This window comes from Tupaia chinensis, unplaced genomic scaffold (genome assembly GCF_000334495.1).
Source record: "Tupaia chinensis unplaced genomic scaffold, TupChi_1.0 Scaffold000081_1, whole genome shotgun sequence".
NCBI lineage: Eukaryota > Metazoa > Chordata > Mammalia > Scandentia > Tupaiidae > Tupaia > Tupaia belangeri.
In genome coordinates, this window is record NW_006159542.1 from 5,424,737 (window position 1) to 5,448,971 (window position 24,235).

Below are 24,235 nucleotides of genomic sequence, written 5' to 3' on the forward strand. Positions count from 1 at the left end.
GAGAAAGAAAAGGAAAATGAGAAAGCAAGCTCCTAGGTCTGGGACTCAAACCTCAGTTGGTCACGTGGGAGTCCAGTGCCTTAACCACCACACCACCTGCCAACCCCTAGCTCAATAAAGGTAACCAACTTATTGAGTTAGAATAAATGATATAAAATGCACATGTTGTAGCTTTATATGTCAATGAGTTTTCCCTAACGGATACACGTGTGTAACTACCACCAAAGTGAAAATCTGTAACGTCCCCACCCTCTCGGAAGGTCTTCTCATGTTTGCACGCGGTCGAGTCATGCTGTCTGCTCTAGGCAACTGACCTGACTTTCGTCACTGTGGGTTGATTTGGGATGTCCTACAACGTCAGGTAAATGGAATCATCCTGTCTGTGTCCTATGGCTCGGGCTCCTTTTGCTTAGTTCTATGTCTTTGAGATTCATCCGCATCATGAGGTCTCTGCACTGCTCAGTATTACTCTTAGGTATGAAAATGCCACAGGTTGTGTTTCCATTTTCCATAGGTGGACATCCGGATTGTCTCTGAGTAGTGACTGTCAGGTTGTGTGGAAAGTCACGGTGCATTTTTGCATAGAAAAACAGAATGGCACGACTTCCTGGCACCCTAATATTTTGAGCAATGTTGTTAGGCACATTCATGGACAAGACTTTGCATATGACACAAACCTTTCTTTCTCTTGTACAGTAGAGTAATTTCACAAGGCAATTCAGTCATTCCCTGACACTTATCCAAGGGGAAAAAAAATCACAATGTGACAATGTTATAGATAGGGGCCAGCCAATAGGTGGTGTTAAGACACTGGATTTTTATGTGGCCAACTGAAGTTCAAGTCCTGAACCTGGTGGCTTGCTTTCTCACATCTCTTCTCTCTCTCTGTCTCTCTCTCCAGTCAAACTAAAATAATAAGCATAAATAAAATTAAATCATTCTAAAAAATACTATATATGTAAAGAAAGGATGGGACTAAGTTAAGATATACTAAGTGAAAAGAAAAGATTTGCATTGAGTATTATTTTAACTACAGACTACACTGAAACATAAAAAAATGCTCAAAATAGATAAAATGAGTAAAAATACAAACTTAGAAGTACACCATCATCGTACGTTGGGAAGTACTCATTCCTATGGATAAAGACTTGACCCCACCAGGTAGAAATGTACAAGGGCAGGGAATCATTTGTCCCACAGTATTTGCTGAGTGTCCTCTGTGTGGGACACTGGCCCAGGACTGGGATGGGTGCGGGAAAGACAGGCAAGGTCCCTGCTCAGACGGCAGCAGGTGTGTGACGACAGGGAGGTGATTCCATTTCACGTGGCTTGTTGGGAGACAGTTGAAGTAATATGTTTTCTGGAAATTGGCACTCGACATAGAGGCCGTGTTTTGGAAATGAACTAGGGCTTCTGGGAATGAACTAGGGCTTCTGGGCTTTTGTTTTGTCATAGCTGTGGCCACACTCTGTTGGAACTGAATCCATGTTTGCCCTCCCCTCCCCTGAACCTCCTGCACCACCCTCCGATGCTAACCCGGAAACACTTGGAAAGGTGCCTGTGTTGTGACTGGTCCCGCTCAAGTCCTGGAGCTCAGGGGGATACAATTGGTTGAAAACATGAGAGACTGTGGGGTGGGAGGCCCCGCTACTAAAATCTATGGGCTCACCACTCTGCTTGCACACCCACCTTGGCCTTAATCAAGCCAGGTGCTAATAAGGGCCTCCCTCACCTTTCCAGGCCAGGGACCGCGTAAAGCCTGGGGGTGCAGGCCATGCCGACAGCTGACCTTGACAGAGGTTCTGTGAAAGCATTCCCCGTGTCCCAGTTGCTGGCAGGATTGTGCCATGGCCCTGAGCAGACCCTAGCTGGGCCCCAGATGCCCCGCCCACACCTGGTATAAAGGTCACTGCATTGTCCTCGGCCACCAGCTCTCACCAGCTCCGGTTCCTTCTCGCATCTCTCAGCATGGCGCTGCCCTGGGCCCTCGCAGTCCTGAGCCTCCTACCTCTGCTGGACGCCCAGAACCCGGCGTGTGCCAACCTCACAGTGGCACCTATTACCAATGCCACCCTGGACAGGGTGAGTGCCTGGGGCCCGCCCGTTCTGGTGACCGTGGGCGGCTGCTGCCCTAGCTGAGCTTCTCTCCGCCCTGCCCCTGTGGTCAGCTCCCTCTCCTGGCTCTGCCCTCTGCTCTGCGGGATCTCGGGGTGAAATTCTGACCAGCGAGGGCATAGCAGAGTCATTCATGTCCTTGTGTCTACATTCGGAAACCCCATGACTGAGTCCCTCAGCAGAGTACGCCACAGAGGGGGACCTGTGGGGAAGCCTGATCCCGCCTGCCTCTCCCCACCTGGGGTCTCAGTTTCCCTGCACAATGGAGAGGGCGAGAGCAGCCCGAGGCTTGTCCTGTGTGACCGTCAAGAATCGCATTCCCAGCCCCCATCACCATCCCCTGCCTTCTCCCCAGATCTCTGGCAAGTGGTTTTTTATCGCCTCGGCCCAACGGAACCCAGTGTACAATCAGTCAGTCCGAACGATCCACGCAAACTTCTTTTACTTTACCCCCAACCACACGGAGGACCAGATCCTGCTCCGAGAATACATGACCGTGTGAGAGCCCACGCCAGCCCGCCCCTCAGGCTTCTGCTTTCTATTCCTAGATGGTAGACGTGCAAGCAAGTCCCTCCCTCCTCTGGGCCTGTTTCCCCCTTCCTGGGATGGGGAGGGCTGACGCTACTCACCCCTGCCTCTAGTACGTAGACTCCACGGGAAATATATTGTCATGGCCTGACCGTCTGTTGTTTCCCCACCCTCCACCTGCCGTTAGGGGGGACAAGTGCATCTACAACTCCAGTGACCTGTGGGTGCAGCGCGTGAACGGGACAATCTCCAAACACGGTGAGGGCAGGCCCCGGGCAGAGGGTCTATCTCGTGGGATGGGGCCAGCCTCAAGGAGGAGGCGGGGTCTAAGGCATGGGGCACAGAGAACTCAAGACAGGAGCTCTTCCGCCCGCATGCCATGCTAATCGTAGTTATCACCACCAATGTCTTCAAGCTCTTACCGTGGGTCAGGCTCGGTTTGAAGTGCTTTACATTGCTGGAGCCACTTAGTACTTACGAACAAGCCTAAGGGGACATGACAATGATTATACGAGGAAAAGGAAGAACAGAGATGTCAGGCAGTTTCCCTGAGGTCGCACAGCTTGTCATTAGAACAAGAACTCAAACATAAGGCAGTCAGATCTGCCTCTCTCAGTCACTCTTCAAGATGGTCTGGAAGACAAGGCGGGGAGACTGCCTCTTGGGCAGTGACTTCATCTCTGTCCCCACCATGACTGTAAAGACAGCACACAGTAGGAGGACCCAATGTCCAGGGAACTGAGCAGACACAGTTAGTGACCTCGGGGCCCCTCTCTGCTTCTCCTTTCCTATCTCTGTGAACTGGAGGGAAAGGGCCTGGCAGCCAGTCTTGTTTCCACATTGGTTTTTTGTTTTTTGTTTTTTGAGAGGTTTTCACTATAGGGCGCGTGCGCTCGCCAGACAGACAGAGAGAGACATAGCGACAGAAAGCGAGAAATCACCCCCTAGGGGGGATGGTCACACCACAATCCCTTCTCCTCCATTCTCCTCTCGGATCTTGGGCACGCACGCACAAGCGCCCGGCGTGAGTTTTAAGCCACCGGGTTCAGGACGCAAACCGCGGTCGACTACGTGAGAGTCCAGCAACTTAGCCATTACGCTAACTGCTGGTTCCCTGTTTCCACATTTGTAAAGGGGTTAGCTTGGCACACAGTGGGGTGGGCACGTGGGGGTCTAAGTGGACTCCAGGCCTTCGCTGATGGCTGCCTGGGCCTGGACACCCCAGATTTGCTGTCCTGTGCAACTAAAACCGTTGTGCCCTCTCACAGTCTCACCCAGCGCTCTCTCCTCTTGCAGAATGGGGCAGAGAACATTTTGCCCACCTGCTGTTCTTCAAAGACCCCAGGACCTTCTTCCTTGCTGCCTACCTCGATGACGAGAAGAACCGGGGGCTCTCCTTCTACAGTAGGTGCCCAGCAGCTCCAAGTCCCCACCTCTCTGCAGGTGCACACAGCCCTCCCTGGCTTGCTACTGGGCATGCATTGTCCTCACCCAGCCCCCTTTCCACCTCTCCCTGCAGCTGACAAGCCTGTGGCAACCCAGGAGCAACTGGAAGAGTTCCATGAAGCCTTGGCGTGCCTGGGCATGCACAAATCGGAAGCTGTCTACACCGACTGGAAAAAGGTACATGCAGGGACTGGGCAGTGCCCACCTGAGAGCGGCCTTGCCTTGGTCAACACAGGCTGCCCAGAGAGGGACAGCAGCCAGCCATAGCTGCACAGCGGAGCAGGTCTCCTGCCTTCAGCACCTGCCTCACTGCAGAGACAGCTGAGATTCACAGAGGCCAAGGTGGTGGCCAGGGAGGGAAAGGTCCCTGTGAAATAAGGAATGCTGGGACGCCAGGGCAGGTGGGAGGACTTGGAGATTAACAGAAGGGTACAGTGTGAGCCAGGAGGAGGTGCTGGGACTTGGTGCAGAGACACAATAGAAAATGACCTTTAGGGTCTCCTCACACACCCTGGGCTTCTACTCCCCCTTCATCATTCTTAATCCCACATGATGGGGAACTGCTGTCAGGGTTTTCAGTGTTACTCAACTGCATTAAGTCCAGGATCACGGTCCTGATATTTGCTAGAAACCAGGATTTCCCGTGCAACTGCAGCCTTTATCCTTTTCTTTCATGCTGTGTTAAATGAAAGGCTTTATGTGCTGTTGCCCTGTGTCATATCCGCGAGTTCAGAATCTATGAGCTGGCTGCACTGTCCTGTGCTCCCCTCACTGTGCCGTCTTCCCCTCATCTTCCAGGATCGCTGTGAGCCACAGGATTCACAGGATGAGAAGGGGAAGAAGACTGAAAATGAGGAGTCCTAGAAGACACAGCATTGGGTCCAGACCTAAGGAACTTCGGGACCACCCTTACCCCCAACCTCTTTTTTGTACCTCGGTTATTTCCTCTTATTGCATCAATAAAGGAGCATTCGGGATACTAGTCATTTCTTTATTCATCCAATCCCTTGTTCATTCATTTATTCATTCATCTAGAAGCCTGCCCCGAGTAGAGGCCTATCCAGGCCCTGGCAAAGACCCCGTCCTGATTGGAAGAGCCCCTGCCACACTATCTGGGCTATGGGTCCGGGTACAGGGCAGTAGGCACCACATGCCATGGGCGCCCAGCTCAGGGAAGGTTCCCGAGGGGCATCTGAACCAGTCTGGGAAGAGTAAGAGCTTGGTAGTTCTGTTCCTGTGGCAAGCAAAGACCAAGAGGACACATTGGGGACCTTGGGACAGAAGACCCCATGCAGCAGCAGAGGTGGGTCAAGTGTGGGGAGCACGGAGGCGTGAGGTGCCAGTCACAAGGGACCTTACTGCAGGCAAATCAGTTTTGACGTGTGGGGAGGCGGGTTGGGAGGGACTAAATGGGAGGTAGGAACATCCAGGCAAGGTTGTCTGGCCAGGGCATGGACAGAGCAGAGGTGATGTGGGGGACTCGGGGCTTCGTCCAGAGGGGCTGGTGTCTCCATGGACGTCTCCTCAGGGAACTCATCTGGAGACCATAAAAAGGAAATGACATCTGGAGTGAGGTTGGTCCCAGAAACCAGCTGACACTATATATGTGTGTGTGTGTGTATGTTTGTGATTTTTTTTTTTTGTAATGCTGGATCATGCTTGTGTGCCCACTAGAGAGAGAGACAGAGAGACAGAGAGAGCATTCCCTCAACAGGGCCTGTTCACACTGCAATTCTTCTGCCTCCAATTTCCTAATCCATCAAGACCCAGACATGCACGTGCGTGTCTGGCATGTCTTCTTCCAAGTCTCTGGGTCTGGGACTTGAAGTCTGGTTGGTCACGTGGGATCAGGCTCCCTCTGCCCAGTGTTTAACTGCGTTCCACCCACACCTGACAGCTTATCTTGCAAAGTTCTTGAAGCCCTCCAGGTGGAGCCCTGCACAGGGCATAGCCCACTATGGCACAAGAACTGAGCACTAGAAGCCAGGAGTCCAGCAAGGAAGGTCCCACCTCCTCCCTAACACTGGGACCTCCTGATTGATGGGCCTTGTCACATGAAGGCGGCAGCACCAATCGGTTGGCAGAAAGGAGAGGCTGAATATCCAGGCAACTCCAGAAGGGAAGGTTCATAGCCAATGCCCTGATACCCAGTCCTGTGCCCACCATGCCATCGCCCTTTTTGGCTCCCCTCCCAAGGGCCGGGCTCCATAGCCCAGGACTCCAGCAGCCCCGACCCGACAGCTGGAGCCCGTGTGGCACCCGACACAGGGCTCCCCTTCCAGCCAGATGTCTCAGAGCAGGAGCAGAAGGGGCAGGCTGCTGATGCTGGCGAGGCTCTGGACTCGGAGGCTCGGAGTCCACCAGAAGTCTTCCCTTCAGTCCTCTCTCAGCAAGATGCCATTTCCTTTTCCTATTCTTTTCTTTTTTATTTTTTTGGTAGATTTCTGCTATAGGACATGTGTCTTGAAGGGCCTTCCAAAGGTCAAGAAAATTTCTGCCTAGATAGAACTTCAGCACACCCTCCATTGTGACCGCAGGGATGATGCATTGTAATTAACAGTAGGTGGTCAGGGCAAAAGGGAGCAGTCAGGGGACTTTCGGGAAATCTTATCATATGCTCAGGGTGTATGAGAGATCTATGTAATTCTTTTATAGTAGTACATCAGGGAGTCGGGGGTGGGGGAGGTCACTTCCCAGCAAGGCTACCGCAGTCTCTGGAGCATACAGCAAGTGGCTTTGCTCATAGGTCGGGGGTGGGGGGAGAGCGGCGTACAGCAGCGGCCTTGACAATGTGCTGAGCTGACCAAGGCTGTGCTCAAGGGTTAAAGGCTCAAAACAGATCCTGGGGCCCCACTGGGTTGGACTCCTCCACTCCAGGACTTGAGTTGGGTCCAGCCACAATAAGGCTCCTTTCCACATGTTCCCAGGTTAGTTTGGGAGGTTGGATGGTGCAGGGGAGGTAGAGGGCAAACATGGATTCAGTTCCAACAGAGTGTGGCCACAACTATGACAGAACAAAAGCCTATCAGTCCGACCCAGTCCCGGAAGAAGGGGCATTTCCAAAAAGTGGCCTGTATGAACTGCCAACAAGCAACGTGAAATGGAATCACCTCCCTCTCGTCCCACACTGACTGCTGTCTGAGCAGGGACCTTGTTTGTCTTTCCCGCACCCATCCCAGTCCTGGGTCAATGCCCCACACAGAGGACACTGAGCAAATATTGTGGACGAATGATTCCCTGCCCACGTACATTTCTACCAGGTGGGGTCAAATCCTTATCCATATGAATGAATACTTCCAAAAAGGATAATGATGGTGGGTTTTTTTGTTTATTTGTTTGTTTTAATTTTTTTTATTATCATAATCTTGCTTATATTACACTGAATCACATAAAACTATACAGTGTATTACATTTCATTTTCCAGAAGGAATACCATTCATATCAGTCAATACAAAGACATTAAAATCTCCATCATCATCAATCAATAGCTTTTAATTTTTTCTAGATTATTATTATTATTACAATTACAATTTTTTTTTAGAGATTTTCGCTATAGGCGTGCGCTCGCCAGACAGACAGAGAGAGACATAGAGACAGAAAGTGAGAAATCATCCCCCGGGGGGATGATCATGCTGCAATCCCTTCTCCTCCATTCTCCTCTTGGGATCCTGGGCATGCACGCACACACGCCTGGCATGAGTTTTAAGCCACCGGGTCCGGGACACGAACTGCGGTCGACCACGTGGGAGTCCAGCGACATAGCCATTACGCTAACTGCTGGTTCCCAATTACAATTATTTTTTAAACATTTAATCATTGTTTATCATTTTGCTTGTAAAAACAGTTTACCTCACATGAAATAATTCTCAGACCTGTCCAGTTGAGAACACTATACACGTGACCATCAACAGGTAATAAACCATATCTGATCCCACGTTTGTTTGTTTTTAATAGGTTTTTGCCTTAAGGGATGTGCTCTTGCTGTAGAGGGAGAGAAAGTGAGAAAGAAAGTGAGAAATCACCTCCCAGCAGGGAAGACCACACCTCAATCCCTTCTCCTCCATTCTCTTCATTCTCCTAAGGAGCTCAGGCACTCATGCGCGAGCACCCATGCACAGGCAGGCCGTGGGATTTTCAATGTAGCAGGTCCAGGACCTGAACCGCAGTCTGCTGCATGGGAGTTTAGTGACACAACCCCTACGCCATCTGCTGGCCCCAATGGTGTTCTTACAAGTTTGTATTTTTATTCACTGTATGTACTTGGAGCACTTTCTCATAGTTCAGTGTAGTCTGTACTTCAAGTTTGACTAAATGTGAACCTTTTCAATTCACTTAAAATTTCCCATTTTAATAGTCCTTTCTTATATCTACATTTTTAGCATTATTTATTGAAGGGGCCAGCAGACGGCATAGCAGCTATGTTGTTGGATTCCCACATGGCTGACAACGGATCCAGTCCTGGAACCACTGGCTTCAAAATCAAATGGCCGTGTTTGCATGCCCAAAATATCAGGAGGAAAATAGAGGAGAAGGGATGGGATGTGGCCATCCTCACTGGGGGTGTGAGTTCATGCTTTCTGTCTCTCTGTCTCTCTGTCCCCCAAACTAACCTGGGGACATGTGGAAAGGAGCCTTATTGTGGCTGGACCCAACTCAAGTCCTGGAGTGGAGGAGTCCAACCCAGTGGGGCCCCAGGATCTGTTTTGAGCCTTTAACCCTTGAGCACAGCCTTGGTCAGCTCAGCACGTTGTCAAGGCCGCTGTTGTACGCCGCTCTCCCCCCACCCCCGACCTATGAGCAAAGCCACTTGCTGTATGCTCTGGAGACTGCGGTAGCCTTGCTGGGAAGTGACCTCCCCCCCACCCCCGACTCCCTGATGTACTACTATAAAAGAATTACATAGATCTCTCATACACCCTGAGCATATGATAAGATTTCCCGAAAGTCCCCTGACTGCTCCCTTTTGCCCTGACCACCTACTGTTAATTACAATGCATCATCCCTGCGGTCACAATGGAGGGTGTGCTGAAGTTCTATCTAGGCAGAAATTTTCTTGACCTTTGGAAGGCCCTTCAAGACACATTTAATATAAATAACCTTTTTACATACAATAGGACTAGGCTGAAACTGGCCCAGGACACTCTCCCCCATGGTAACTAATGTTCTAACAAAATACATAACAGTGGTGCCATAGGCTATACAAGTGAATCCACAACAAAGCACTTAGGTACCACAAACCCATTTTAAAGTTTTTCATTAACTTGTTAGTCATTTTACTTTTGACTTAAGAAAAACCGGTACTGCTAATTGGAAAAGCTGTTCAAAGTATCCCTTTATGCTCACCAAGTGAACAGTAGGCGCATCCCTTTAAAACAGATATATTAGCATTCCTCTAATTAAATTTTAGATCCCTATAGAATTATATAAGTATCATTCTTTATTAAGATCCATAAGAACTACTACCCATATACCTGAGATTTTCTTTTAGTAATCACAAGACGGCTGCTGCTGAACATCGGCTGATAATTAACTCTGCTTGCTGGAATTGTTCCCTGAAACTGCACTTCTTGAAGTTACCAAGAACCTGTTTTCATCAGTCAAACAATGGTTGAACTGTATTGATAATTAATACACCTGCCCTTAATCAAACCCTGAATGAAACTTATGATCCCTATTGTTAAAACTTTATGAATTGATAATTAGAACATGTAGCCTCCCACCCGCTTACTAGCATGTATCACATTTTCAATAAAAAGGCACGATGCTTCCTAGCAGTTGTCACTCTTCAGAGAGCAATCTCTGGGAGTGTCCGAATGAGGACGTGAACGAAAAAGGTACCGAGGTCTCAGTCTTTCTTTCTAGCGCCACCTCCGATGAGGCAACCAACCCCCGCCAAGGCTGGTCCTCAGCACTGGAGCTCAGGAGGATACAATTGGTTGAAAACATGAGAGACTGTGGGGCAGGAGGCCCTGCTACTAAAATCTATGGGCTCACCACTCTGCTTGCACACCCACCTTGGCCTTGACTAAACCAGGTGCTAATGAGACCCTCCCTCACTTTTTCAGGCCAAGAACTGCATCAGGCCCAGGGGTACAGGCTGTGCTGACAGCTGACCTTGGCCCAGGTCCTGTGCAAGGAATTCCCCATGTCCCAGTTGCTGGCAGGATTGCGTCATGGCCCTGAGTAGACCCTAGCTAGACCCCAGATGCCCCGCCCACACCTGTTATAAAGGTCACTGCACTGCCCTTGGCCACCAGCTCTCACCAGCTCTGGTGCCTCCTCACATCTCTCAGCATGGCGCTGCCCTGGGCCCTCACAGTCCTGAGCCTTCTACCTCTGCTGGACGCCCAGAACCCGGCATGTGCCAACCTCACAGTGGCACCTATGACCAATGCCACCCTGGAGAGGGTGAGTGCCTGGGGCCTGACCGTTCTGGTGACCATGGGCGGCTGCTGCCCTAACTGAGCTTCTCCCCACCCAGCCCCTGTGGTCAGCACCCTCCCCTAGCTCTGCCCTCTGCTCTGCAGGACTTCGGGGTGAAAATTTGACGAGCAGGGGCATAGCAGAGCCACGTGCCTGAGTCCACACTCAGAAGGCCCATGGCAGAGTCTTTCTGTAGGGGATGGCTCCATTGGCCTGATCCTGCCTGTCTCCTCCCACCTGGGGTCTCAGATTCCTTGTTGCACAACAGAGAGAAAAGGGAGCAGCCCGAGTCTTGTCCTGTATGACCGTCAAGAATTGTGCTCCCAGCCCCTGCCTAAAACCAGCCCCTGCCTTCTCCCCAGATCTCTGGCAAGTGGTTTTATATCGCCTCAGCCAACCGGAACCCGGAGTACAATCAGTCTTCCCAGACGATTCAGGCAGCCTTCTTTTACTTAACCCCCAACCACACGGAGGACCAGATCCTGCTCCGAGAATACACAACCATGTGAGAGCCCACGCCAGCCCCACACCCCAGTCCCAGTCTCTGCTTTCTACTCTCGTGTGTTAGACGTGCAAACTAGTCCCTCCCCCATCATGGCCTCCATCTTCCCGCCTGTGGGATGAGGAGGGCTGACTCTACTCACCCCTGCCTCTAGTAGTCCACCCCTGCCTCTAGACTTCACAGGAAATATATTGTCACGGTCTGACCATCTGCTGTCCCCCACCCTCCACCTGCTGTTAGGGGGGACAAGTGCATCTACAACTCCAGTGACCTGCGGGTGCAGCGCGAGAACAGGACGATCTCCAAATACGGTGAGGGTGGGCCCTGGGCAGAGGGTCTGTCCCGTGGGATGGGGCCAGCCTAGAGGAGGAGGCTGGGTCTAGGACCCTGAAGGCATTGGGCACAGGGAACACAGGACAGGCCCTCTTCCCTCTCCACAGTCCTGGGACCTGCTCGCCCCGAAATTCATAGTTATCACCGCCAACATCTTTAAGCTCTTACCACGGGCCAGGCACTGTTCAAAATGCTTTATGCTGATGGCTCCACTTGGTTCTCATGAACAAGCCTAAAGGGACATGCAATGATTAGGTGAGGAAAGGGAAGAACAGAGATGCCAGGCTTTTCCCTGAGATCACACAGCTTGCCATTACAACAGGAGTTCAAAGCCAAGGTCGGTCAGACCCGCCTCTCAGTCACTCTTCAAGACGGTCTGGATGACAAGGCAGGGAGACTGCATCTCGGGCGGTCAGTGACTCCTCTCTGTCCCCACCATCACTGCAGAGACAGCACACAGTAGGAGCACACAAATGCCTACGGACAGCACACAGTAGGAGCACACAAATGCCTACGGAACTGAACTGACACAGTCAGCAACCTCGAGGCTCCTCTCTGCGCCTCATTTCCCTCTTTAAACTGGGGGAACAGGCCTCGGGAGCCAGTCTTGTTTCCACATACGTAAAGGGGTTAGCTTGGCACACAGTGGGGTGGGCACGTGGGGGTCTAAGTGGACTCCAGGCCTTCGCTGATGGCTGCCTGGGCCTGGGCACCCCAGATTTGCTGTCCTGTGCAACTAAAACCGTTGTGCCCTCTCACAGTCTCACCCAGCGCTCTCTCCTCTTGCAGAATGGGGCAGAGAACATTTTGCCCACCTGCTGTTCTTCAAAGACCCCAGGACCTTCTTCCTTGCTGCCTACCTCGATGACGAGAAGAACCGGGGGCTCTCCTTCTACAGTAGGTGCCCAGCAGCTCCAAGTCCCCACCTCTCTGCAGGTGCACACAGCCCTCCCTGGCTTGCTACTGGGCATGCATTGTCCTCACCCAGCCCCCTTTCCACCTCTCCCTGCAGCTGACAAGCCTGTGGCAACCCAGGAGCAACTGGAAGAGTTCCATGAAGCCTTGGCGTGCCTGGACATGCACAAGTCGGAAGCTGTCTACACCGACTGGAGAAAAGTACATGCAGGGACTGGGCAGTGCCCACCTGAGAGCGGCCTTGCCTTGATCAACACAGGCTGCCCAGAGAGGGACAGCAGCCAGCCATAGCTGCACAGCGGAGCAGGTCTCCTGCCTTCAGCACCTGCCTCACTGCAGAGACAGCTGAGATTCACAGAGGCCAAGGTGGTGGCGCGGGAGGGAAAGGTCCCTGTGAAATAAGGAATGCTGGGACGCCAGGGCAGGTGGGAGGACTTGGAGATTAACAGGAGGGTACAGCGTGAGCCAGGAGGTGGTGGGACTTGGTGCAGAGACACATAGGAAATGACCTTTAGGGGCTCTTCCCACCCCTAGGCTTAGATTCTCGCTTGTTCATTCTAAATACCAAGTGATGCAGAACCTGTGTCTGGGTTTCCGGTGCCACCCAAACTGCGGCAAGTCCAGGACCACTGTCCTGATATTGGCTATAAACGAGGCTTGCCCGTGCAACTGGAGCCTTTATCCTTCTCTTTAAACCTTTGTTAAATGCAAGGTTTTGTTTGCTGTTGCCCTGTGTCATGTCTGCGAGTTCAGAGGGGATGGTCTGGCTGCACTGTTCCGTGAGTTTATAAATACATACGTATATGCACAAACATACACACGTGAGATGCTTTCGTGACTATAAAACAAGAGCATCTCCATCCATTCTCCACCCGAGGTCATCTTCCAGGTCCACCAGCGGTGAAAGCCGTCCCGCCCCTCCCTGAGCCTCGGAACTTGGGGAAGGGCTTACATGCTTAGCTCTGTTGTCTGTCCTCCTGGGCCACTGCTTGCCTCCCCCAGTGACTGGCTGGGGGCTTCGGAGGTCTCCCTTGGTCAGGCACCCTGAGCTTCAGCCCTATCATCTTCAAGGTGGTGGGAGCTGTGAGGAATCAGAGATGCATTGTAACAGTCTGGCAGGTCGCAGGCGCTCAGCACGTGCCCGCTGTGTCTAAGGGAGTGAGCTCCACGCTAGCAGTAAGCTCAAGTTCAGAGAGGGAAAATGGCCCACAGTCACCAGCCAGGAGCAGGTTGGAGCCCTCGTGGGGCTGCTCCCCTGTCCGGCTCCCACCACCGCCGTCTTCCCCTCATCTTCCAGGATCGCTGTGAGCCACAGGATTCACAGGATGAGAAGGGGAAGAAGACTGAAAATGAGGAGTCCTAGAAGACACAGCATTGGGTCCAGACCTAAGGAACTTCGGGACCACCCTTACCCCCAACCTCTTTTTTGTACCTCGGTTATTTCCTCTTATTGCATCAATAAAGGAGCATTCGGGATACTAGTCATTTCTTTATTCATCCAATCCCTTGTTCATTCATTTATTCATTCATCTAGAAGCCTGCCCCGAGTAGAGGCCTATCCAGGCCCTGGCAAAGACCCCGTCCTGATTGGAAGAGCCCCTGCCACACTATCTGGGCTATGGGTCCGGGTACAGGGCAGTAGGCACCACATGCCATGGGCGCCCAGCTCAGGGAAGGTTCCCGAGGGGCATCTGAACCAGTCTGGGAAGAGTAAGAGCTTGGTAGTGCTGTTCCTGTGGCAAGCAAGGACCAAGAGGACACATTGGGGATCTTGGGACAGAAGACCCCATGGCGTGAAGTGCCAGTCACAAGGGACCTTACTGCAGGCAAATCAGTTTTGACGTCTGGGGAGGCGGGTTTGGAGGGACTAAATGGGAGGTAGGAACATCCAGGCAAGGTTGTCTGGCCAGGGCGTGGACAGAGCAGAGGTGATGTGGAGGACTCGGGGCTTTGTCCAGAGGGGTTGGTGTCTCCATGGATGTCTCCTCAGGGAACCCATCTGGAGACTATAAGAAGGAAATGACATCTGGAGTGAGGTTGGTCCCAGAAACCAGCTGATAGTATTTTTTATTTTTTTGTAATGCTGGATCATGCTTGTGTGCCCACTAGAGAGAGAGACAGAGAGACAGAGAGAGCACTCCCTCAACACGGCCTGGTCACAGTGCAATTCTTCTGCCTCCAATTCCCTAATCCATGAGGATCCAGGACATGCACATGCGTGTCTGGCATGTCTTCTTCCAAGCCTCTGGGTCTGGGACTTGAACTCTGGCTGGCCATGTGGGATCAGGTTTCCTCTACCCAGTGTTTAACTGCGTTCCACCCACACCTGACAGCTTATCTAGCAAATGTACCTGGAGCACCCCAGGTGGAGCCGTGCCCAGGGAAAGAATGGCCCGCTATGGCCCAAGGACTGAACACTAGAAGCCAGGAGTCCAGCAAGGAAGGCCCCGCCTCCTCTCTGACCGTGGGGGCTCCTGATTGGTGGGCCTTGTCATATGAAGGCGGCAGCACCAATCGGTTGGCAGAAAGGAGAGGCTCAATATCCAGGCAACTCCAGAGGGGCAGGCCCAGGAACTGGTGCCCCCCAAAGCCCAGTTCTGTTGCCCACCACGCCATCGCCCTCTTTGGCTCCCCTCCCAAGAGCTCCATAGCCCAGGACTCCAGCAGCCCCCGCCCGACAGCTGGAGCCGGTGCAGCGCCTGACACAGGGCTCCTTCCAGCCAGATGTCCCAGAGCTGGAGCGGAAGGAGCAGGCTCCTGGTGCCAGGAAAGTTCTGGACCCGCAGGCTCAGAGTCCACCAAAGTCTTCCCTTCAGTCCTCTCTCAGCAAGATGCCATTTCCTTTATCTTTTCTTTTTTATTTTTTGAGAGATTTCTGCTATAGGACGTGAGTGCTCCTCGGAGAGACAGAGACAGAAAGCATGAACTCACACCCCAGTGAGGATGGCCACATCCCATCCCTTCTCCTCCATTTTCCTCCTGATATTTTGGGCCCGCAAACACGGCCATTTGATTTTGAAGCCAGTGGTTCCAGGACTGGATCCGTTGTCAGCCATGTGGGAATCCAACAACATAGCTGCTATGCCGTCTGCTGGCCCCTTCAATAAATAATGCTAAAAATGCTGTAGATATAAGAAAGGACTATTAAAATGGGAAATTTTAAGTGAATTGAAAAGGTTCACATTCAGTCAAACTTTAAGTACAGACTACATTGAAACATGAAAAAGTGCTCAAAGTACATGCAATGAATAAAAAACACAAACTTGTAAGAACACCATTGGGGCCAGCAGAGGGCGTAGGGGTTGTGTCGCTGACCTCCCACATAGCAGCCCATGGTTCAGGTCCTGGACCTGCTAAGTTGAAAATCCGCCAGCTGCCTGTGCATGAGTGCCGGAGATCCTGAGAGGAGAATGGAGCAGGGATTTAGGTGTAGCCATCTCTCCTGGGGAGAGATTTCTCACTTTCTTTCTTACTGTCTCTCTAAGGCAAGAGCATGCTCCCTAAGGCGAACACCTGTAAAATGAAAAAGAATAACACAATCATCATATCCTTTTTGGAAGCATTCATTCATGTGAATAAAGACTTGACCCCACCAGGTAGAAATGCACAAGGGCAGGGAATCTTCGTCCCACAGTATTTGCTGAGTGTCCTCTGTGTGGGACACTGGCCCAGGACAGGGATGGGTGCAGGAAAGACAGGCAAGGTCCCTGCTCGGACGGCTGCAGGTGTGGGACGATGGAGGTGATTCCATTTCACAAAGCATGCGGGGAGACAGTTGAAGAAATACATTTTCTGGAAAAAGGCAGTTCATAGAGGCCACTTATTGGAAATGCCCCTTTTTCCGGGACTGGGCCAGGGCCACTGGGCTTTGTTCTGTCACAGCTGTAGCCACCCTCAGTTCAACCAGATCCAGGTTTGGCCTCCCCATCTCCTGGAACTCTGGGAGGTGCCTTTGTTGTGACTGGTCCCGCTCAAGTCCTGGAGCTCAGGGGGATACAATTGGTTGAAAACATGAGAGACTGTGGGGCAGGAGGCCCTGCTACTAAAATCTATGGGCTCACCACTCTGCTTGCACACCCACCTTGGCCTTGACTAAGCCAGGTGCTAATAAGGCCTCCCTCACCTTTCCAGGCCAGGGACAGCGTCAGGCCCGGGGTACAGGCTGTGCCGACAGCTGGCCTTGACAGAGGTTCTGTGAAAGCATTCCTCATGTCCCAATTGCTGGCAGGATTGCGCCATGGCCCTGAGCAGACCCTAGCTGGGCCCCAGATGCTCCGCCCACACCTGTTATAAAGGTCACTGCATTGTCCTCGGCCACCAGCTCTCACCAGCTCTGGTGCCTCCTCACGTCTCTCAGCATGGCGCTGCCCTTGGCTCTTGCAGTCCTGAGCCTTCTACCTCTGCTGAACGCCCAGAACCCGGCATGTGCCAACCTCACAGTGGCACCTATGACCAATGCCACCCTGGACAGGGTGAGTGCCTGGGGCCTGCCCATTTTGGTGACTGTGGCAGCTGCTGCCCTAACTGAGCTTCTCCCCACCCTGCCCCTGTTGTCAGCGCCCTCCCGTGGCTCTGCCCTCTGCTTTGCGGGACCTCTGAGTGAAATTCTGACCAGCGGAGGCATAGCACGTGCCTCAGTCCACACTCAGAAGGCCCATGGCAGAGGCCCTCTGTAGGGGATGGCTCCATTGGCCTGATCCTGCCTGTCTCCTCCCACCTGGGGTCTCAGATTCCTTGTTGCACAACAGAGAGAAAAGGGAGCAGCCCGAGTCTTGTCCTGTATGACTGTCAAGAATCGTGCTCCCAGCCCCTGCCTGAACCGGCCCCTGCCTTCTCCCCAGATCTCTGGCAAGTGGTTTTATATCGCCTCGGCCCACCGGGACCCGGAGTACAATCAGTCTTCCCGGATCATTCAGGCGGCCTTCTTTCACTTTACCCCCAACCACACGGAGGACCAGATCCTGCTCCGAGAATACATAACCGTGTGAGAGCCCACGCCAGCCCCACACCCCAGTCCCAGTCTCTGCTTTCTACCCTCGCGTGTTAGACGTGCAAACTAGTCCCTCCCCCATCCTGGCCTCCATCTTCCCGCCTGTGGGATGGGGAGGGCTGACTCTACTCACCCCTGCCTCTAGTACGTAGACTTCACAGGAAATATATTGTCACGGTCTGACCATCTGCTGTCCCCCATCCTCTGCTGCCGTTAGTAGGGACAAGTGCGTCTACAACTCCAGTTACCTGTGGGTGCAGCGTGAGAATGGGACGATCTCTAAATATGGTGAGGGCGGGCCCCGGGCAGAGGGTCTGTCCCGTGGGATGGGGCCAGCCTAGAGGAGGAGGCTGGGTCTAGGACCCTGAAGGCATTGGGCACAGGGAACACAGGATAGGCCCTCTTCCCTCTCCACAGTCCTGGGACCTGCTCGCCCCGAAATTCATAGTTATCACCGCCAACATCTTTAAGCTCTTACCACGGGCCAGGCACTGTTCAAAATGCTTTATGCTGATGGCTCCACTTGGTTCTCATGAACAAGCCTAAAGGGACATGCAATGATTAGGTGAGGAAAGGGAAGAACAGAGATGCCAGGCTTTTCCCTGAGATCACACAGCTTGCCATTACAACAGGAGTTCAAAGCCAAGGTCGGTCAGACCCGCCTCTCAGTCACTCTTCAAGACGGTCTGGATGACAAGGCAGGGAGACTGCATCTCGGGCGGTCAGTGACTCCTCTCTGTCCCCACCATCACTGCAGAGACAGCACTCAGTAGGAGCACAGAAATGCCTACGGACAGCACACAGTAGGGGCACACAAATGCCTACGGAACTGAACTGACACAGTCAGCAACCTCGAGGTTCCTCTCTGCGCCTCATTTCCCTCTTTACACTGGGGGAACAGGCCCCGGGAGCCAGTCTTGTTTCCACATACGTAAAGGGATTAGCCTGGCACACAGTGGGGGGGCACGTGGGGGTCTAAGTGGACTCCAGGCCTTTGCTGATGGCTGCCTGGGCCTGGGCACACCCAGACTTGCGTGCCTGTAGGACTGGAACCATTGTGTCCTTCCACAGTCTCACCCAGCGCTCTCTCCTCTTGCAGTATGGGGCAGAGAACATTTTGGTCACCTGCTGTTCTTCAAGGACCCCAAGATCTTCTTCCTTGCTTCCAACCTAGACAACAAGAAGAAGCAGGGGCTGTTTTTCTACAGTAGGTGCCCAGCAGCTCTAAGTCTCCACCCGCAGGCCTCTCTGCAGGTGCACCCAGCCTTTCCTGGCCTCCATTGGGCATACATTGTCCTTACCCAGCCCCCTTTCCACCTCCCCCTGCAGCTGACAATCCCGTGGCAACTAAGGAGCAACTGGAAGAGTTCCATGAAGCCTTGGCGTGCCTGGGCATGCACAAATCGGAAGCTGTCTACACCGACTGGAAAAAGGTACATGCAGGGACTGGGCAGTGCCCACCTGAGAGCGGCCTTGCCTTGGTCAACACAGGCTGCCCAGAGAGGGACAGCAGCCAGCCATAGCTGCACAGCGGAGCAGGTCTCCTGCCTTCAGCACCTGCCTCACTGCAGAGACAGCTGAGATTCACAGAGGCCAAGGTGGTGGCCAGGGAGGGAAAGGTCCCTGTGAAATAAGGAATGCTGGGACGCCAGGGCAGGTGGGAGACCTTGGAGCCTAACAGGAGGGTACAGTGTGAGCCAGGAGGTGGTGCTGGCACTTGTCAGAAACACACAGAAAAAGATCTTTAGGGTCTCCTCCCACCCCCTAGGTTTATTCTCCCCTTCCTCATTCTTAATACCAAGTGATGCAGAACTTGTGTCTTGGCCCAGTCCTAAAAGCAGGGGCATTTCCAATAAGCGGCCTCTATGAACTGCCTTTTTCCAGAAAATGTGCCACCCAAACTGCAGCAAGTCCAGGACCACGGTCCTGATATTTGCTATACACCAGGATTGCCCGTGCAACTGCAGCCTTTATCCTTTTCTTTAATCCTGTGTTAAATGAAAGGCTTCATTACCTATTGCCCTATGCCCTATGCCGTATCTGCAAGATCAGAGTTGACTAGCTGGCTGCACTGTTCTGTGCATTTATAAATTCATGTGTACGTACACACGTGTACACATGTGAAATACTTTCCTGACTATAAAGTAAGAGCATCTCCACCCACGTCCACCTGAGGTCATCTTCTGGGGCCACTAGAGGTGAGAGAGCCCTGACTCCCTATCTTCTACCCCAGGAGCCCTAGAAAGGATATTTGTGCCTGGTCCTCCCGGGCCGTGTCTGCCTCCTCCCTGTGACTGGCTGGGCACCTCGGAGGTCTCCCTCGGCTGAGCACCCTGAGCCCCATCATCTTCAAGGTGGTGGGAGCTGTGAGGAATCAGAGATACCGTGCAGCCGTCTGGCAGGTCACAGGCGCTCAGCTCAGCACGTGCCCGCTGTGTCTAAGAGAATGGGATCCACTCTCGCAGCAAGCTCAGGTTCAGAGAGATGGAAAATGACCCACAGTCTCCATTGAGGAGCGGGTTCGAGCCCTGGTGGGGCTGGTGGGGCTGGTGGGGCTGCTGCCCTATCTGGCTCCCATCACCTTCTTCCCCCTCGTCTTCCAGGATCAGTGTGAGCCACAGGATTCGCAGGATGAGAAGGAAAAGAAGACTGACGAGGAGGAGTCCTAGGAGAACAGTGTTTGAGACCAGACCTCTGGGGCTTTGGGGACCATCCTTACCCCCAACTCCTTTTTCGTACCTCGGTTATTTCGTCCCATTGCATTAATAAAGGGTCCGGAGTTGGGACAGTCAGGTTAGTAGTCATTTGCTCATTCATTCGTTCAATTCCTTGTTCACTCATTTATTCACCTAGAAGCCTGCCCCGAATTGAGCCCTGGCCGGGCACTGGCAATGAGCCATCCTGATTGGAAGACCCTTTGTCACAGTATCTGGCACATGGTCAGGGCTCATGGCAGTGGGCACCATGTGCCATCCATGGGAGCCCAGCTCAGGGAAGGTTCCGCCTGCAGTGGGGAAGTCTGGGAAGGCTTTTGGAAGGGGCATCTGAATCAGTCTAGAAAGATTAAGAGCTTGATAGTGCTGTTTCTCTTGCAAGCAAGGACCTAAGAGGACACATTGGGAACCTTGGGACAGAAGACCCCATGCAGCAGCAGAGGTGGGTAAAGTGTGGGGGGCACCAGGTGTGAGGTACCAGTCACAAGGGACCTTACTGCAGGCAAATCACTTTTGCCATCTGGGGAGGTGGGTTGGGAGGGGCTAGACTGGAGGTCGGAGGATTCATGTAGAGGTTGCGTGGCCAAGGTGGGGGCAGGGCTGGGGTAACATGGAAGATCGGTTTTAGTCCAGGGAGGCTGGTGTCTCCAGGGAAGTCTCCTCAGGGTACCCACCTGGGAGACCCAGAAGAAGACATCTCTGTGAGGTTGGTCCCAGAAAGTAGCTGATATATATATATACTTAATGTCAGAGCATGCATGTGTGCCCACTAGAGAGAGAGAGAGAGACAGAGAAAGAGCACTCCCTCAACAGGTCCTGGTCACATTGCAATTCTCCCTTCAATGCTCCATCCCGTCAGGATCCAGGACATGCACATGTGTGTCTGGCATGTCTTCTTCCAAGTCTCTGGGTCTGGGACTTGAACTCTGGTCCTGTGGAATCAGGCTCCCTCTGCCCAGTGTTTAACTAAGTTCCACCCACACCTGACAGCTTATCTTGCAAAGTGCTTGAAGCCCTCCAGGTGGAGCCCTGCGCAGGGCATAGCCCACTATGGCACAAGAACTGAGCAGAAGCCGGAGTCCAGCAAGGAAGGCCTGGCCAGCTGGCCTCTTCCTGAGCTCAGGGACCAGGTGCTTGGTGAATGGCAGCTGTTGTTCGTTATTGTAAGGAGCACTGGTGAGAGTGCAGGCTCAGGCTCTTGCAGAGCTACACCTCTTGTAACTACACCTCTCTGAGCTCAGAAAAATGTGGCCTGGCCAGCTGGCCTCTCCAGTCAAAAGGCTTATGATTCTGAGATAGGTCAAGGGACAGTTACAGGCAGGGGCAGACAGGCAGAGTACAAAAAATGCACTCATCAGGGCCCCTGGGGCAGGGCCTGGGCCCACACACTTTAGAAACTACATTAGATGGGACCAGCAGGTGGCATGGTGGGTAAGTACTGGACTCCCACGTGGCTGGCTACGGTTCAAGTTCCAGACCTGGAGGCTTGCTTTCTCACTCCTCTCCCCCACCCCCCCCACCCCTGTCTCTCTCTCTTGAGAGTACATGTGCCCTATAGCAAATTAAAAAGAACAATAACAGGGGGACCAGCAGTTGGCGTAATGGCTATGTCGCTGGACTCCCATGTAGTTGACTGCGGTTCGAGTCCCGGACCAGGTGGTTTAAACTCATGCCAGGTGCGTGTGCATGCATGCCCAAGATCCTGAAAGAATGGAAGAGAAGGGATTGCGGCGTGGCCATCCTCCCTGGGGGGTGATTTCTCTCTTTCTGGCTCTCTGTCTCCCTCTGCCTTTCTGGTGAGCACACACGCCCTATAGTAAAAACCTCTAAAAACAAAAAAAAAAACAAAAAAAAAACAAAAAGAAAAAACACTGCAATATGAAAACACTGTATAAAATTACCCTCAGGCTATGTATATAAGGTCTATTTAAAACATAAATGAATTACATGTTTAGCCTTGGGTCTTATCTTCAAGAGACCTCATTATCTATATTCAAATAAATAATTCTTTAAACATTATAATAACAAATAAAATTAAATAAATAATTCTTAAAAAAGAAAAAGAAACCACATTTAATGACACACACCAGACGCAGGTGGCTTTGGGAAAAAAAAAATTTAGCCTATTTTTTTTAAAAGATCAATATTTATTTTTGTTCATTTGCCCTTGTAACGAAAATAGATTTTTAAAAGTCTCAAATATACAAACATCAATGACGCACATACAATCCAGAAATGCTGAGGTACGCTCTGCTACAGGTGAGGGTGTGGGAGAGGGCCGTGGCCAGACAGCAGCCATGCAGCTAGCTGACCGCTAGTCAGATGCCGCCGGGACTGCAGGGAAGTGGGGCTCAGGGTGAGGCACCAAGAGGGATCGTGGTAGGTGGCTTCCCAGGCCTCCGCAGGGGTCTCCATCCCAGCAGGCCCAGCGGGAGAGGTCTCTGACGCCCTGCGATGCCCTACCTGTCCCCAAATGCCCCGCTCACCACCAGTCACTAGGAGAGGGGCCTCCAGCCCGTGTGCTTCTGAGACACTTGCCCCAGGGGTGGCTGGTCATACATAAGGGACAGAGACCCTGGCCTTTCCCTTCTCCTCTGTCATCCTAAGGAGGATCTAAGACCAGGACAACATGGTTTCAACAACTATCTGTCCATCTGTACACAAAATACGTATTATTAGCTGGACATGGAGAGCTTGGGACCAGGAGAGGAGAGTCCCAGACACTGCCCCGGACATAGGTGTCCTCCCTGGCGGCGTCTCCTCAGAGGGGGCTGGTCCCCCAGGACGTTCGTCTCTTGGTGACCAGGCCGGTGCCTGGTGACAGAGGTGGTGGCACCTGTACAGAGACTTGGGACCTCCTGGTGGGAGGCTGTGGGCCCTGCCCACTGCCTGTCCCCGAGCCTCAGTGGTGTCAGAAGAGACAGGAGCCCCGAAGGCTGCGGGCCTGGCGCAGGTCGGCCGACAGAGAGCGGCTCAGCTGCTGCGTGGTGGAGCGGACGCTCTCGGCCGCCTGCACCGCCTGGCTCAGGGCCTTGCTGAGCTCCTCCAAGTCGTCCAGGTCAAGCTGGAGGGAGCGCCGGTGCCCCCGGGCTGGCCGGGAGGGGGCCGTGGGGGGCCACTCTGCGGCTGGTCGGGCTGAGGTAGGTGCTGGGGATGCGTAGTACCTGAGGATGGAAGCAAGTGCATTCGTCAGCCACGGAGAGAGCTGGGTGCCGCCAAGGTGAGAGCTCGGTACTTACTCACACTGTGTGGATTCGCTACTGTAAACGGAAGAGCTGAAACTCAATTCAGGCGGTCCAATGCCAAAACCCGCCCGCTGCGGCTCCATGGCCCTGTACTAGATAAGGTTGCCACACTGCAGCCTTTCTTTGGAAACAAGGGTCTTAGGACTGCACTCACCACGCTGGGCTTGGCGTTCCCTGTTCTAAAGCCCAGCTGGGCCGCTGGCCCCTATCTTCTGAGTCTCATCTCTCAAATGGGAATGATAAGCCACACTGAGGGTGGCGTCAGAAGGATGTGGGATGATAACGAATGTGAGTGCAGGCCCAGGACAGGCGCTCAGGGATGTATTAGGTTGTCGGGAAGCCATGCTGTATTTCCCCATGTTTTCTATGCAATGGGCCATGACAGTCCCAACGACGCCGTAGTTCAATCCACCTGTCCACATAACAGTCACTCCTTGCCCACCCACCACGTGCCAGGCAGCCTGAGAAGCTCCGGGTGACCATGGACTGTGCAAACACTGGCCCCCACAATCTTCTTGGTGCTTCTGAGAGCCAGATCTGGGGGGGCACCAGGATCACTCCAGGCTCAACCGCAGGCTCCCTTACTGCAGAGGTGATAGGCGGGGTGCTGGAGCAACTGACAGTAAGTGGGATTCTGCAGGGTAGTTGTGTGAGGGTGTCCCTCCCAGTCTGGTGCTGCAGGAATGTGGGGTGCTGTTTGAAAGCACTGAAGGAAATGGGGCTGATGAGTCATGAAACAAGGCACAGATTTCTCAAGAGATGACTCCTATATTCCCAGGGCCACAAAGTTTGGGGTTCAAGGAAAACCGCATCGGCGAGAAGGAGCCAAGCCTTTCATTTAAGAATACAGTATGTGTGTGTGTGCAGTGGAGAGAAGGCCAAAGAAGCACCTCGCAGGTGTACGTTTAGGGGGACTTAGCAGAGTCACTCACTGGCTTCGTGCGTGGCACGCTGGTCTTCTCCTGCCCCCCCCCCCCCTTGTATTAGCATGCAGGGGGGGGAAGGGGGGTGGCTAGGAGCTGTG

The 24,235-nt window shown here is 52.8% G+C and overlaps 4 protein-coding genes across 15 annotated transcripts in view; 3 read left to right on the top strand and 1 right to left on the bottom strand.

Annotated features, from left to right (window-relative positions):
• Positions 1-1,913: 1,913 nt before the first annotated feature.
• LOC102489828 (alpha-1-acid glycoprotein 2) lies at positions 1,914-5,071 on the top strand. The gene is made up of 6 exons (XM_006142775.3): positions 1,914-2,082; positions 2,471-2,613; positions 2,831-2,901; positions 3,940-4,047; positions 4,163-4,266; positions 4,888-5,071. Exons 1-6 carry the CDS (start codon positions 1,969-1,971, stop codon positions 4,951-4,953), a joined length of 606 nt encoding a protein of 201 aa, XP_006142837.1. The 5' UTR covers positions 1,914-1,968; the 3' UTR covers positions 4,954-5,071.
• Positions 5,072-10,327: 5,256 nt separating this feature from the next.
• On the top strand, positions 10,328-20,044 carry LOC102489162 (alpha-1-acid glycoprotein 2). 2 transcript variants are annotated; one of them, XM_006142773.3, is made up of 6 exons: positions 10,328-10,497; positions 10,875-11,017; positions 11,255-11,325; positions 12,137-12,244; positions 12,360-12,463; positions 19,856-20,044. In XM_006142773.3, exons 1-6 carry the CDS (start codon positions 10,384-10,386, stop codon positions 19,919-19,921), a joined length of 606 nt encoding a protein of 201 aa, XP_006142835.1. In that variant the 5' UTR covers positions 10,328-10,383; the 3' UTR covers positions 19,922-20,044. The 2 variants fall into 2 exon arrangements, with proteins under 2 accessions (XP_006142835.1, XP_027625366.1); XM_027769565.1 differs by lacking the exon at positions 19,856-20,044 and adding an exon at positions 13,560-13,743.
• On the top strand, positions 16,580-20,044 carry LOC114006729 (alpha-1-acid glycoprotein 1). Its single transcript, XM_027769556.1, has 6 exons — positions 16,580-16,734; positions 17,104-17,246; positions 17,470-17,540; positions 18,352-18,459; positions 18,582-18,850; positions 19,856-20,044. Exons 1-5 carry the CDS (start codon positions 16,621-16,623, stop codon positions 18,773-18,775), a joined length of 630 nt encoding a protein of 209 aa, XP_027625357.1. The 5' UTR covers positions 16,580-16,620; the 3' UTR covers positions 18,776-18,850; positions 19,856-20,044.
• A 2,048-nt stretch (positions 20,045-22,092) lies between these two features.
• The window catches only part of AKNA (AT-hook transcription factor), a 61,672-nt gene continuing 59,529 nt past the window's right edge, over positions 22,093-24,235 (bottom strand). For 9 of the 11 annotated variants that reach the window (XM_027769577.1, XM_027769584.1, XM_014585680.2 and 6 more), the window contains one exon: positions 22,093-23,130. In XM_027769577.1, coding sequence (XP_027625378.1) covers positions 22,878-23,130 — 253 coding nt within the window. In that variant the 3' untranslated portion in view covers positions 22,093-22,877. The remainder of the gene's footprint in view (positions 23,131-24,235) is intronic. The other 2 variants (XM_027769608.1, XM_027769603.1) reach the window with 1 other exon arrangement.

Excerpts from the sequence above, each read along its gene's own strand:
- LOC102489162 (XM_006142773.3), top strand. The coding sequence starts at position 10,384 with ATGGCGCTGCCCTGGGCCCTCACAGTCCTGAGCCTTCTACCTCTGCTG. Across the intron at positions 10,498-10,874 it reads CCAATGCCACCCTGGAGAGG|ATCTCTGGCAAGTGGTTTTA; the intron begins GTGAGTGCCTGG and ends CCTTCTCCCCAG. Across the intron at positions 11,018-11,254 it reads CTCCGAGAATACACAACCAT|GGGGGACAAGTGCATCTACA; the intron begins GTGAGAGCCCAC and ends ACCTGCTGTTAG.
- LOC114006729 (XM_027769556.1), top strand. The coding sequence starts at position 16,621 with ATGGCGCTGCCCTTGGCTCTTGCAGTCCTGAGCCTTCTACCTCTGCTG. Across the intron at positions 16,735-17,103 it reads CCAATGCCACCCTGGACAGG|ATCTCTGGCAAGTGGTTTTA; the intron begins GTGAGTGCCTGG and ends CCTTCTCCCCAG. Across the intron at positions 18,460-18,581 it reads GCAGGGGCTGTTTTTCTACA|CTGACAATCCCGTGGCAACT; the intron begins GTAGGTGCCCAG and ends CTCCCCCTGCAG.
- LOC102489828 (XM_006142775.3), top strand. The coding sequence starts at position 1,969 with ATGGCGCTGCCCTGGGCCCTCGCAGTCCTGAGCCTCCTACCTCTGCTG. Across the intron at positions 4,048-4,162 it reads CCGGGGGCTCTCCTTCTACA|CTGACAAGCCTGTGGCAACC; the intron begins GTAGGTGCCCAG and ends CTCTCCCTGCAG. Across the intron at positions 4,267-4,887 it reads TCTACACCGACTGGAAAAAG|GATCGCTGTGAGCCACAGGA; the intron begins GTACATGCAGGG and ends CTCATCTTCCAG.